Below are 14,441 nucleotides of genomic sequence, written 5' to 3'. Positions count from 1 at the left end.
AAGGACTCAAAGCATCTCTGATAGCAGGGCTTGGGGGGGGCATACTTGGAGAATCACTGCTAGTTCCATAAGAGTCAGAACTGGATTTGATGGAGCTCTATTCTGCACACTATGAGGTGGCTCATTTATTTTCTCAGTGGAGTGTGTACATTTCATCACCTATGAATGAACTTGAGCGCAAGTATGTGTTTAGCACTGTAAATAAACACAGTTTCTATGGGGACGAAGCTGGACGTGAAGCTACGCAATTCTATTATTCCATTATTTTCATACTTTTCCTTTCACCCTCTTATTTTATCTTTTTGTTTAGGAGAATTTTAATACCTGTACTTTGGTCGGAGGTCATTGGAATCAATTATTAGTAGCTCAGCTCCTTGAGAAAACTGAAGGAAAAGAGTCCAGTTCACAAGATATCAGCATGAAGAAACAGTTGTCCCATGTGAAGCTTGACCAACTGGCTTTGCTTCTGCAGAGGAGCAAGCATGAGATGGCCTTAGAACTGGTTCTGAGAGCATTAGAGGCTGGAAAAGTTGAAGAGGCACTAAATATATGCAGGTTTAAAAAATACATTTGGGCTTAGCCATTACCAGTCACTGTGCAATCTGGAGTTTTGCATGCTGTATTAACGAACTATATTTATTTGAGGTTATTTTTTGACATCTTGCGTCTGTTTGTACTCACCTTAATCCTTTCCTTTAAAATTTTGTCCTTAAAGAGATTTTCATGAAGATCATCCTAATGAACAAACAGGACAGTTGCTGTTCTTAGCATGTCAAAAACTTTGTCATATGCTGGATTCTAGTACTCTGATGGTTATGCCAAAAGGATTAAATCTTCCAGCTGTGGTCAATGAAATGGCATGTCAAGCAGTTACTATTTGCAGTCCAGGTAATGAATAACTTCACATATTGTTATCTTCTGAAAAAAATATGGTTTCTTCCATTCATTTTTACATTAAATGAGTAAGAGTTCTTAAAAATTGTTTGAGCTCTTGTATTTTTTTTTAAAGGTAAAATATATTTAAAACATTCACACTCTCTTCACAGATCTGATCTTAGATGCATTGGAGCTTTGCAAATATACCTCATTTGCCCTTGAAATTTATGGAAAGTGCCAAATTGAGGACTATGGATTTATATCAAAAGTGGTAATGCAGAATAAAGTATTTGCTGTTCATGGTATCTTGCTCTTCAGTTTAATAATCAAAGTTGTCCCTGTTGTACTAAAATAAAAGCAGTAAGGATGTGTTTGGATGCTTTGTATGGCAATATTTGAATACATGACATTTCACACAACTTTTCCCTTTTCTTGCGAGGAATCCTATTCGGAATAAGGGAATTTCCCTTAAGAAAAGGGAAACGTTGACAGCTATGCACAGGACAGGGTCTTACCCCCAAGGACTTTCAGTAGAAACAACAGACGCAGGGGTAAACAGGAGGAGAATATGGATTCCCACTTAACCATTTTCAGCTGTGTGTTTGTGTACTCAGAGCCCCACCCATTTACAACCTTATGAACAAGCAGTGGCGTAGCGTGGGGGGTGCAGGGGGGGCCGGGCGCAACATCTGGGGGTTAGGGGGCGCAAATCCACATGTTAGGGGGCGCAAATCCACGGGTTAGGGGGCGCAAATTACTTGCCTTGCCCTGGGCGCTGACAACCCACACTACGCCACTGTGAACAAGAGCCAAGCGCAGGTGTTTTCACACACTAGTCTGATTCCTTTTTGTCTGTTCCCCCTTCCACCTTGGGAGGGACAGTTAAGGACCCAGCAAGATATCTGTGCCCTCCCTACTTCATTCATCTTGCTTTTCTTGTGGAGCTTTGACAAAAATGATAGCTAATTCTTTTTGTTTAGACAACCTATTTTGGAGCTGATAAAGACTCTTATGTAGAGTGGATGTTCAATGACTTTTTCACTGAAGATGGAGCACTTCTGGACCTGCCCTCTGTGCTGCCTTCTGCATATGAAATTGCTACATCTCTAGTGACCCAAGCAGGTAACCTTTGGTGGCTTAAACTTATTTCCACAATCTTTTCTCATATGAACTACTGTTTTAGGGAATTCTGGCACTTTATTCCCCCCCCTTCCCTGTCTCTCCAATGCCTGATCTCACTCTGTGTTATTCTTTTTTTGTGCTAGCTAAATTGGTAATATTCAAACCCTTTAGATCCCTACAGTTCACCTTTATGCTATTCAGGGTTAAAATATCGGACATGTTAGTCAATAGTCGTGACTGAATAGTGACCCAAGCATTTGGTTAGTTAACTGGAGGAGCTGCTTTGTTGATCTTGAGCTGTGTTCTTTATTTATTGTTGTGGCTTTATTTAGTGTGTGGAGTGCTTGTGTGTCTGTCTATATGTTGCACCCTGCCTCGGTTATGGAGATGGTACACAGTTGCCATTAGTGGTAGCAATTGGTGGCCTTGTGATGTGCAAATGCAGAAGCGCTTTCTCTCCCTCCCCACTTGAAGAAAGTAAGAAAAAATAAAACTGGTGGTGGTGGAGGAACCACCTGGGAAACCCCCAAGAGAAGAAGGCTCCGAGTCCAGGGCTTGGTGTAGGGCAGCAATGAGTCGTCAAGTGTGGAAGACTGGGGAAAGGAGGTGTCGGAAGTTGAAGAGGGAACATGGCTTCGTGAGCAGGGAGAGGCTGGCTGATGACAGGTGTCTTCCCCTCCACCCTTGTCTCCCAGAAGCAGAAGAGGCAGAAAAAGGGTGGAGGTGAGGTTGGCGACACACAGATGTAGTCTCTGATTCCTTGGGGGGGGGACCCTGGAGAGGAGGGGACTTTGACAGCTGTGGAGAGGCAGGGATCTTCAATCTCTGCAACTGGTTCATAGGGGCAGGACCTGCCGGAGATGTGTTGCTGTGCTCATTAGGCCCGGCACTCTTGTGCACATCTGGTTTTGCTAATAAAGAGTTAACTCCAACTTGCACAATGTGATTTACTGATATTTCTCATCTATTTCCACTCATCCTGTAAATAGTTTCTGTATTAATAAAGCCTTTGAACTCCATAAACTGTAAGTGATGGTTCCAAGCTTCAGGGTTTGCTAACATGGTTACAGTGGTACCTTGGTTTGCAAACTGTCTGGTTTCCATACGTTTTGGATTACAAGCACATCAAACTCGGAAGTGCGTGTCCTTGTTTGCGAACTTTTTTTGGATTACAACCCATTTTTTTGGATTATGAACTTTTTTTTGGGAGGCCCCATTGACAAAAGTGCGCCTTGGGTTACAACCTGTTTTGGTTTACGAACGAACCTCCGGTAAGGATTATAGTTGTAAACCAACATACCACTGTAGTCATATCTCGGGTTACAGAGGCTTCAGGTTGCGTTTTTTCAGGTTGCGGACCACTGAAACCTGAAAGTACTGGAACGGGTTACTTCCAGGTTTCGGTGGTTGCGCATGCGCAGAAGCACCAAATTGCAACCCATGCGTGTGGGTTGTGAATGTGCATCCCGCACGGATCACGTTCCCAACCTGAGCGTCCACTGTATTTGGAGATGGAGGATTATTATCTAAACTGCTGACAGTGTACCAAAGTATTTGGATACAGTTGCTACCTTTCTTTTGCAGAATGGAAGATGTATCCTCTGGACTCAAACAGTTTGGCATATTGTCCATTCAAACAAGGTATTACATGAAAAAATGGTTACAGCTATAGGGACAAAAGTATATATTTAAATCCTTAGTAGTCCAGAAGTAGAAAGGCATAGTGTTGCTTAGCTAGTTTTGACTAGTTATTTGACTCACACAATCTGTTCAAGAATAAATGATTAGGTTACAATTCAAATAGTTACTTTAGATATGCTCAGGGGCTTCAATATGACCTGTAGGATTTTTAAACCCCTTTTTAGCACAGATTGCCCTAGCCCCTACAACCTGTTTTAAAGCTGGTAGAGCTTTAGAAAAGTGTTCCTTTCTGCATTATAACAAAATGTTTGTGCAAATGTCATTTCTAAGGCCTTTTCTTATATTTGCCTATAGATTAAAATACAAGTCCAGAGTGCCCTTGCATATGGGGAGATAGTTGCTCAGTTACTTGAATCCTGACATGGATGCTTGTTAGTAGTAGTAGTAGTAATAATAATAATAATAATAATTTATTATTTATACCCTGCCCACCTGGCTGGGTTTCCCCAGCCACTCTGGGCGGCTTCCAACAAAATATTAAAAATACAATAAAACACCAGACATTAAAAACGTCCTTAAACAGGGCTGCCTTCAGATGTCTTTTAAAAGTCAGATAGTTGTTTGTTTCCTTGACATCTGATGGGAGGGTGTTCCACAGGGCAGACACCGCTACCGAGAAGGCCCTCTGCCTGGTTCCCTGTAATTTCACTTCTCACAGTGAGGGAACTGCCAGAAGGCCTTCGGCGCTGGACCTCAGTGTCTGGGCTGAACGATGGGGGTGGAGACGCTCCTTCAGGTATACTGGACTGAGGCCGTTTAGGGCTTTAAAGGTCAGCACCAACACTTTGAATTGTGCTCGGAAACACATTGGGCGCCAATTTAGGTGTTTTAATTCTGCTGTTACGTGATTTCGGTGGCTACTCCCAGTCACCAGTCTAGCTGCCGCATTCTGGATTAGTTGTAGTCACCTTCAAAGGTAGCTCCACGTAGAGCGCATTGAAGTAGTCCAGGTGGGAGTAGCTTTAGACCACAATCCTGCACACACATACCTGTGTGTATGCTCAGCGGGCTGGACCTCTGGGAAGACATTGATCAGAGTGTGCCTACTGGTTGATTGCTGTTTGCACTTTATTTCCTCTGTCTTGCAGGCCATCTTTTGGTTCTAGTTTCAGATCTGCTGAAGTCAATCAGGAGTGTTACCACTGACTGACCCCCTCCCCCCCGTTTTTTCTTCAGTGGGTACCTTGCCAAGTTAGCTCCCTACAGTGTGCCCTACAAATCCATAATTTCCAATCTAAGCCCAATTGTCATTCTTACAACATTCTGTAACTTTCCCCTCTAGGAATGGATGTTTGCCTATCATGCAGGAATCCCATCTTTGTTCTGCTCAGCAGCTTACAAGAATTTGGCCAATTAGAGTTGGCTTTGGGGCTAATTGCCTCTGCTTTTGGGTCGTTCTTGCAGCATATGACATCAAACAGCATGGAAATTAGTCTGTGTGAAAAGGTATGTGCCGGATCTGCAAGGAACCTACTCTAGTGAGGTCTACTTTAGGCTTGTGCCTAAGGCCAAGCTGGATAGGTCACCATTTACTCGATTGTGTGAATATACATAGCAGGTGGGGGACGGTGACAGTAGTGAGGCTTGGACTCTGTGCCCCGGCTGTAGTCTTGGATCAAGCACCTGGCAATATCCTATTTGCATGGGAAGTAAGGTTTGCATTTTGTGCCAGTGGCAGCCATTATATAACTGTGATCCATAAGTGTTCCTTCCCATGCAAATAACAGACACGGGGCCTTCTATCTGGATCAATACTGCAGAGGAGGCAAAAGATGAAAAGCAGCCACCATGGTCTTGATCTATATCAAGACCCCTTCCCCTACACTTGCTATTTACATCATAGAAATGACATTAATGTAATTGCTGAGTGTGTGAGTGGGGTTATGTCTAGTTTTACTCCTCCTAGTTCCCTGCCTATGAAGGTGTTTGCAGAGTGTGTGAGTGGAGGGCAAGATATTACTTAAAGCAGCTGGGTGCAGTGATCTGACTGGGCTGCTGTCCAATTGCACTACAGCTCAGGCTATGCTCCTAAGAGCCAAACAGCTTTGCCATGTTTGGCTCTTGTTTGTGATGCTTGTAATGTATATGACACATGTTTTCATAGCAACAAAATCGTTCCAATATATTATTCTCTGTCCATCAGCTGTATGACCGGAAGACACTGGATGATGCCAGAACATTCTTCTTAACCCTGATTCAAAGATCTGCTTCACTAATTAAAAGCATCATTATGGGCCTATTGCACAAGGTGAGAATATAAGCATGTATTGTGAGGACGAAATGGCTTTGCAGGGCACCCGATTTCCTCTCCTTAGCTCTTTTGCGGTTCCCGTTCATTTGTTGATGCTTGTGCAGGAGAACTTTCTTGGGGGGTGGTGCCCTTTGTTTGCCAAGTGCCACATCCTTTCCTGATTTACAGAAAATTTAAATTAAGGCAGACTATTTTTACTTACTTTAAAGTATTTTTACTCCCAAAGGTTTTCAACAGCCACCTGATAGACCACAACCTTGCACTGGGTTACTGCACTTTGTTGTCCAAAGATGATGTATTTAAAAAGCTCTGGGACGTCATAAATAACATGTCACAGAATTACAGCAAGATTCTGGTAAGTTGTTTAAAACATTTTTCAGTTAGTTATGCCTTGTTTCTCGGCTTCCCATGAGTGTCAGGTTGGCCCCTGTGAGAACAGGATTCCTCTGGCCACATGCAGGAGGCGGTGGCTCTTGTGTTCTTGTGCTTCCCTCCCCTTCTCCAGCACAGTTGCAAAGATGAGATCTGAAGAATCTGCTTCCATTTGTAAATAATGATTTGTTTAGCCAAGATCATAAATGACTGTTTAAATCAGGGTTCCCCTGAGAATGGATGTAAAGAGGAATTCTGGTTAATTTTAATGAACCAGCGTTCCCCAAGTTTAAACGTACTGGGCAACATCACTTCAAAGCGAAAACATATGCTTCTTATCATCACCTAGTGGTCATGCCATGGTTTAGTGGGCTTTGTGTGCTCTGTTGGTGACCAAAAGGCTGGTGTCATGACACTGGAAGGAACTTACATCTCCCCCAATTGTTCATTTGTTGGAAGACTTATCTACTCTTGCAGCATATGATACTGCACTACAGATTGATGTGATCTGTTGCAGAGATATATTTTTCCCCTTTTTTGTTTTTATTCATTGATTAGATAGTTAAGGAAAAATAAAAACCAATATAATATGAGAAAAGTCTAATTGAATGATAGCATAAGCAATAAGATACAAAAGCATGAGGAGGCTCCTTTTTAAAAATACCTGAAGGGTTTGTGAATGATTGCAAGTATACTTGTGTTTTTCTTCATTCCTATTTCTTTCCCCCACAAACAGGCAGTTGGGCTTGTTGGAGTGCAGCTAGCCAGTCACTATGAAGAGACAAACGAGAAACAAGCATTTGAAGAATTAATCACAGATGCTGAATGGGGTATTCAGCTTGGTAAACTTGGTGTGAGTGCTTTTTTGCGTTTAAATTTGGATCAAATGGTTTATTTACATTTCCTGGGAGCTGATTCTTAAATTGGCTCTTTGACCAGAGAATATTTGCACATATATATGATGATAAATATTCCTCCAAACCTTGCTGCTGCACATTTTCTGTTGAAGTTTGGTGACTTTTTGTAATCTGCTCATGACGTAAAATGAGTGACTGGACCACTCACTGCTGCACAAACGCCAGAAACATGTAACATTTACTTTACCCTTCAGTACACTTACTCTAGAGTTGTTTTGCTTAAGTCCTTGTGCATGCTCCAGAGTAAATGAGTTGCAGCATTTGCTGCTGATATAATTTTAAATTGGAGAGATAGGGCCTCTTAGAACGGAGCCCCCACTTCCAGGTGCCAAATTTGGCTAAAACCCACCTGATTCCTAAGACGCCCTCTGCCTAAAGGCATGTCCATAACAGCATTCCACTCCAGACAAGGAAGCTTAGATCAATTCTTCGTGCCAAAAGAGAAGTGGATGTGTGAAGCTCAAACAAGTAGTGGAGAAGGAGCTGCTCCAGAGGAAGAACTTGAGGGGAGAGAGACATTCTGTTCTTCATCAGGCAATGGTGTTTCCACCACTTCCATTTTCTTAAATTTGGCATTTTGTTTATAGATCTCTTTCCAGGATTTATTTAGAATGCCCTCAGTAAGGAAGAAAGAGCTTCTAAGAACTTTGGTACAGCATCCAAATGTGGATACAGATCTCATACTAAAATACTGCAGGTAAGAAAGCTAAATATCATTCTTGCTATAAAAACACAATTTTATTCCATAAACGTTTGTTAAAATAATTTAGAAATATCATTTGTAAACTGCTCTGAGGTATGTGTATTTTACAGTCAAGTGGTATATAAATTTTATGAAATAAAATAAATAAAATGTCTGCCTAATAGGCCCTCTGAACTGGGTTTTTTTTAAAGAGATGTGTTCTGTAACACATCATTAGCGCAATAATATTTCATGGTACCTAAGGTTATCAATGGCTCCTGGCCCCGGTCGAAGGCAGTCATGCTTCTGAATACCAATTGCTGGATACCACAGAAGGAGGAGAGAGTGCTCAGATTTCCCTTCCCACAGTGAGAAGAGGATGCTGGACTAGATGGACCCCTGGCCTGATCCATCTGGGCTATTCTTAGGCTCTTGTGTCTGTTCATTAGTGCTGGATTTATATTAGACTGTCCACACATCCTTCCATGTTACTACTTGCTCTGCAAAGCTTCCTCAGTGTTACTGTATTATTGTCATCTGGAGGGGCCACTCTTGCACTTTAGCACAACAAAAGCAGCACAACCCCCCCCCCATTAAAAAAAATGATTTGTTGTTTAAAAAAATGACAGGATTTCAGCAGGAAGTTACAGGTCATGCAGTGATAAATGAAGCAATATGCCCACCCTGAAACTTTTGCAGGCACAAAAGTTATTGAAAATGGAACTTCATTACTATCATATTCTTTCTCTGGAATTGCTGTACAGTCATACCTCGGGTTAGATGTGCTTCAGGTTGAGCGCTTTTGGGTTGCGCTTCGCAGCAACCCGGACGTAACTGAACGCGTTACTTTCGGGTTTTGCCGCTCGTGCATACGCAGACGGTCAAAATGACGTCATACGCATGCGCGGAATCGGCGAATCGCAACCTGCACAGACGCGGGTTACGTTCGCTTCAGGATGTGAACGGGGATCCGGATTGGATCCCATTTGTATCCAGAGGTACCACTGTAATGCTGCTTACAAATTAGATGTAGCCTTTTAACCATGAGTTGTATGATGATCTGATATCACCTGAGTTTCTCTTTCAGTTTGACTACTTCACCAGAAACATGATTAAAGTTAAAACAGACTAGTAATTTTTGAAAATGCAAAATTTGGACTGTGCCAATTCTCCATGAGACGCAAGTGGTGCTGTGGTCTAAACCACAGAGCCTAGGACTTGCTGATCAGAAGGTCGGCGGTTGTTATCCCCGCAACGGGGTGAGCTCCCATTGCTCGGTCCCTGCTCCTGCCAACCTAGCAGTTCGAAAGCACGTCAAAGTGCAAGTAGATAAATAGGTATCACTCCGGCGGGAAGGTAAACAGTGTTTCCGTGCGCTGCTCTGGTTCACCAGAAGCGGCTTAGTCATGCTGGCCATATGACCCGGAAGCTATCTGCGGACAAACGCCGGCTCCCTCGGCCAGTAAAGCAAGATGAGCGCCGCAACCCCAGAGTCGGCTGTGCCTGGACTTATCAGTCAGGGGTCCCTTTATCTTTACCTAATTCTCCATATTAAATACATCTTTGATAAAATGAACTTTAAGGCTACACACCATCTTCCAGATTGTGTGTTGACTATTGATTCCATTGTTAACATCCTGCCTCCTTTTTTGTAATCAAGCTTAACGTCCCAGAAGTATTTTTTTAGTCAATGGAACATTTCTTTGTTCTGTATGCATTGCACTGGAAGTTAAGATTTAATTTATTAATTTTGGATGTGGTTAAATTAATTTGATTTATGTAAGCTGTTTGTGATTGGCTGTTATTTCTAACTTAATTATTTATATAAGTGAAATTCACTTTTTAATAATAAATAAATAGAATTGTGTATAACTGCTCTAATACCAAATCATCATGAATGTACAATAGAAAAGATGCTCAGAAAAATATTCCCAACTCTTACTGTATTCAGAACATACTCCCTGACTGAATCATTGGTTTTAGGAATAAAGATACATATTTTTTGTTGTTGTATCCCTCCAGTTCCATGTGCTTTTTTCTTTTCTTTTCAGCACTTTCCAGTTGGATACTGATTCAGCTTTGCAGCTTTGCATTGAAATACACCTCCAGAATGCTAGCATGAGTCACGCTGAAGGGTATTTGGGGGGGCATTCTGGGAAGCAGACTCATGCATTGGTAGTGGCCAGAGCTGCAGAAACAATCCCTCTTCTGAAAAGCACTACTGACTTGGTTACAAGCCTCAGTGTAATGTTGCACAAGGTAAAACTTACAGGCTATGTTTATCCCCCAAACCTAAATTCCACAATTTCTATTCCATTGTATGAAATAGGGCAGTATTAATTAGAAGGATGGACTGATTAAGCCTAACAGTTTTTTGCAAATAATTTTTCATACTAATTAGAAGTAAGAGGCCGAAACTCTGTCTAGTTTCAACCCCACCGCTTTTAAGATGAGGCCACCCGCAGACCAACCTGCTCTTAACTAGATTATGACAGCCCGCTAGACCCATCTCAGGAAAGTACCTCCAGAGCAACTAACTTTTATTTAATAACAGTTATAGATAGGTAGCCGTGTTGGTCTGCCATAGTCAAAATAAAAAATTCCTTCCAGTAGCACCTTAAAGACCAACTAAGTTAGTTCTTGGTATGAGCTTTCGTGTGCATGCACACTTCTTCTTTATTTAATACTTCATTACAGAAGATAGATGCCCAACATTACAGTCTCCAAGAGTCACAAGTTGTGCTCAATTTACTGTCCCTGCCGCATGTGATCATTGCATGCACTTAATAGCTGCATGTGAATTTGACCTTGGAATGGTTGGTATTTACCTTTGTTCTATCTAAACCAGGGTTTGAATCTGGTTAGCAAACCTTGGTTATGAGAGAACCTGGTTATCACTATCCATGGTTAAGGTCAGCAGGGGAAGGGCAAGGGGCATTCATGTTTGTGACAGCAGAGTCAATGAGTGGAGGGAGCATGAGCTTTGTTTCTGTCCTCAGCAGCCTGACGTGTATTTGTTTTTATGAGCTTTATCTTCTGGGATTTATCCATTCCTTTTGGTTTGTTCTGTGTTTTTGTTTCCTGTTTGCTTCTAATCCCTGGAACAGCTTGATCCATATGACTATGAAAGGATTGAAAGTCTTCTGACAATCATAGAAAAGGCTGGTGTGAAAGCAGCAGGCATCTCTCTGAATCAGGTAAGATAATGAACTGAGCCAATTAACTTACGGAATTGCAATCTGGCTTTTAGATGGGGGATCTGTTTGATGAACTATGGATTACTCTAACCCAGTGCTGCATATATAATCCATTTTGAAGAGAACCTCTAGAATCACCTAGAAGTTTCAAGTAATACTTGTTACCAGAAACAAGTCGTACTGCTAGTCCATTTGAAAAGTTTGTACTTTACAGGCATTCTTCTTAAATAATTTGTTAAGTAACGACATCTGTTCAGTCGCCCTGCCTGAATCTTAATCCAGGGTGTGTATATTTATCTTTTAAAAGCCAGCTCTGGAATGAGCATTTTGTCTTTGTCCCTCTAGGCCCTGAAGCTCATAAAACTCCTGAAATCCTATAAAAGAACTTCCACTCCTGGAGATCTGGAACATCAGTATGCCTTTGAACAGGCTATTCCTTTATCACCAGCTGCTCAAACCAGGCTGCCTTTCCACTTGATCTTCTTTAGAACATTGCAGTGTTTCTGGAAAATCATTTGTAAGTTTGCAAAAAACACACACAACAAAACACCACTTTTTAAACCTTAAATGAAGAGAGATGCATTTAAAGTATTTTCCCTGCTTTCCTCAGCTGAAAAAAGCTCCCAGAACAGCTGGCAGCAATCATTAACTTAAAAGTAGCTTGCCCTCAGCCTTACAGTCTTACAAGACACAAGAGGAAAGGGAGTAGGAAGGAATGTGGGGCAGGGAGAAGTGAACTCAAGCATTCTGTTCATGCAACATAAGAAGAGCCTCCTGGATCAGGCCACTGGTCCATCCAGTCCAACATCCTGTTCTCACTGGGCAAACCCACAAACAGGATCACTCTCCCTCCTTAGAGTTCCCAGCAACTGGTATTCAGAAGCATTACTGCGTCCAAGTGGGGAGGCAGAGCATGGCCCTCCTGGCTAATGGCCACTGATAGCCTCATCCAACATGAAATTGTCTAGTCTTTTCAAGCCCTCATGCTGGTGGTCCGCGTTGCCTCCTGTGGGAGCAAGTTTCATAGTTTAACTATGCACTGCATGGGAAAGTCCTGAATCTTCAAACATTCAGCTTCATTTGAACATTCACAAGTTCTAGTGTTATGAGAGAGGGAGAAAAACTTTTCTTTATCCACTTTCTCTGTGCCATGCATAATTTTATAACCTATCATGCTACTTCTTATTCTCCTTTTCTGTCAAGTCCCTGGTGCTGCAAACTTTCCTTATAGGAGAGTTGCTCCGTCCCCTTGATAATTGTGGTTGCAATTTCCTGTACTTTTTCCAATTCTACTTTTTTAAGGTGAGACATGCAGAACTGCGCACAGTATGTTTGCAAGTCTTCTTTCTGGCAGGAAAGCAGGCTCCCTGCAGCTGCTCATTCTTAGGCTGATGGTAAAGGTACATTTGCAGGTGTGGACGAGAGGATATTTGATTGACAGGATTACTCCTCCCACTGACTCAGATAGGCAGGGTTCTTTGATGTGTTCTGTCTCCCCCCCCCATGCTCCCCCCCCGGGGGTACTCAGGTACAGGGTACTGGCACTCTAGGGGGGTGGTTTAAAATGTGGCACTTCTGTAACAACTTAATGGTGAGTACCAGCACCTTTTTTTCTAGAAAAAAGCACTGCACTGGCAAGCCTATGGGGCCCTGTGGAAAGTTCCCCCAACTCCAGCGGTACAGAATGCCATGGCGAGACTCCTTATGGGGTCCTCGCTGCGAGATCACATTCACCCGGTGCTATACCAGCTGCACTGGCTCCCGGTGGGGTACAGGATCAGGTTTAAGGTGCTGATTTTAACCTTTAAAGCCCTATATGACCTAGGACCCTCGTACCTACAGGACCGCCTCTCCTGGTATGCCCCACAGAGGAACTTACGGTCTTCAAATAAAAACATCTTGGAGGTCCCAGGCCACAGAGAGGTTAGGCTGATCTCAACTAGAGCCAGGGCTTTTTCGGCTGTGGCTCCAATCTGGTGGAACGCTCTGTCACAAGAGACTAGGGCCCTGCGGGACTTGACATCTTTCTGCAGGGCCTGCAAGACGGAGCTGTTCTGCCAGGCCTTTGGTCAGGGTTCAGTCTGACTCCCTCTCCCCTTTCATAAGAACTTGCATGAAAGTGGCCTCCCAATTTTTCTCACAGGCCCATATACCGTATTTTTCGCTCTATAAGACGCACCAGACCACAAGACGCACCTAGTTTTTGGAGGAGGAAAACAAGAAAAAAAATATTCTGAATCTCAGAAGCCAGAACAGCTAGAGGGATCGCTGTGCAGTGAAAGCAGCAATCCCTCTTGCTGTTCTGGCTTCTGGGATAGCTGCGCAGCCTGCATTCGCTCCATAAGACGCACACACATTTCCCCTTACTTATTAGGAGGGAAAAAGTGAGTCTTATAGAGCAAAAAATACGGTAAGTTCAGCACAAACAGCTGGGCCTGGTGAGCATTTCAGGTCCCCAACCCTAATCTGCGGATTGCCATCTGATTGGATTTTATTCTGATCCTGATCTGATTTGAGGATGTATTTTAATTGATTGTCTGATTTTATGTTAATGTGTTATACATTTGATGTTAGCCGCTCTGAGCCCGGCTTTGGCTGGGGAGGGCGGGATATAAATAAAAATTATTATTATTATTATTATTATTATTATTATTATTATTATACTTTTTTGAATAATTGGCATGGCTCTGTGGTGCTGTGCCATAAAAATGTTAGTGTTGAGGGGTCATCCGTAGCTCTGCCAGTTGATCTGGAGGCAAGATCACTTCTGTCCCTGGTTGGGGAGACGAAACGTGTGAAAGAGCTCAGCCTGTCTCAGTCAGTGGGAGGAGGAGTCGTCCTGTCAATTGAATATCCTTGAGTCTGCTTCTCAAACCTTCTCAAAATCCATGGTAAGAGCCATTTTCTGTTTACTGATAGCATTTGGAAAATCATTTATGGCTTTTCTTTTTGTAGATCCAGAGCTCAGTGAGGAATCATTCCCAAAAATTCTCTTGATCTCCAAACTTTTGAAGGTAATGATGAGCATACTTTTGATCTTGTTTTAACTTGTGGAATTAGCTTGTTGCAAGATGAGATGAACACAACACAAACTTAGGGGGCATCTTTCTAAAAGCAGATTAGGTAAATTCATGAAAGGTGGGCATATCAGCAGCTTTTAAAGGTGGCTCATAATTGGTAAATGGACCCTCCATGCACAGTGGCAATTTACCTCTAAACACCAGGTGCTGGGGCAGACTTACTCCTTCCCCACAGGAGAGAGTGGCAAGGGCATTCAGGGATGCCATTCAGATGGGGTCTAAACCAATGGTATCCCCAGACAC

General features: G+C 42.6%; 1 protein-coding gene across 5 annotated transcripts in view; it reads left to right on the top strand.

Annotated features, from left to right (window-relative positions):
• Window positions 1–14,441, top strand: part of KNTC1 (kinetochore associated 1) — an 81,219-nt gene that overhangs the window by 42,960 nt on the left and 23,818 nt on the right. For all 5 annotated transcript variants that reach the window (XM_081175326.1, XM_081175324.1, XM_081175325.1 and 2 more), the window contains 14 exons: window positions 311–555; window positions 716–888; window positions 1,047–1,147; window positions 1,857–1,998; window positions 3,583–3,639; window positions 4,982–5,145; window positions 5,843–5,947; window positions 6,177–6,305; window positions 7,059–7,175; window positions 7,827–7,936; window positions 9,973–10,180; window positions 11,029–11,118; window positions 11,464–11,635; window positions 14,074–14,132. In XM_081175326.1, the coding sequence (XP_081031452.1) occupies window positions 311–555; window positions 716–888; window positions 1,047–1,147; window positions 1,857–1,998; window positions 3,583–3,639; window positions 4,982–5,145; window positions 5,843–5,947; window positions 6,177–6,305; window positions 7,059–7,175; window positions 7,827–7,936; window positions 9,973–10,180; window positions 11,029–11,118; window positions 11,464–11,635; window positions 14,074–14,132 (1,872 nt within the window). The remainder of the gene's footprint in view (window positions 1–310; window positions 556–715; window positions 889–1,046; window positions 1,148–1,856; window positions 1,999–3,582; window positions 3,640–4,981; window positions 5,146–5,842; window positions 5,948–6,176; window positions 6,306–7,058; window positions 7,176–7,826; window positions 7,937–9,972; window positions 10,181–11,028; window positions 11,119–11,463; window positions 11,636–14,073; window positions 14,133–14,441) is intronic.

Source organism: Podarcis bocagei (assembly GCF_964188305.1).
Source record: "Podarcis bocagei genome assembly, chromosome: 16".
Taxonomy (NCBI): domain Eukaryota; kingdom Metazoa; phylum Chordata; class Lepidosauria; order Squamata; family Lacertidae; genus Podarcis; species Podarcis bocagei.
This window is presented reverse-complemented; position numbering and strand designations above follow the sequence as displayed.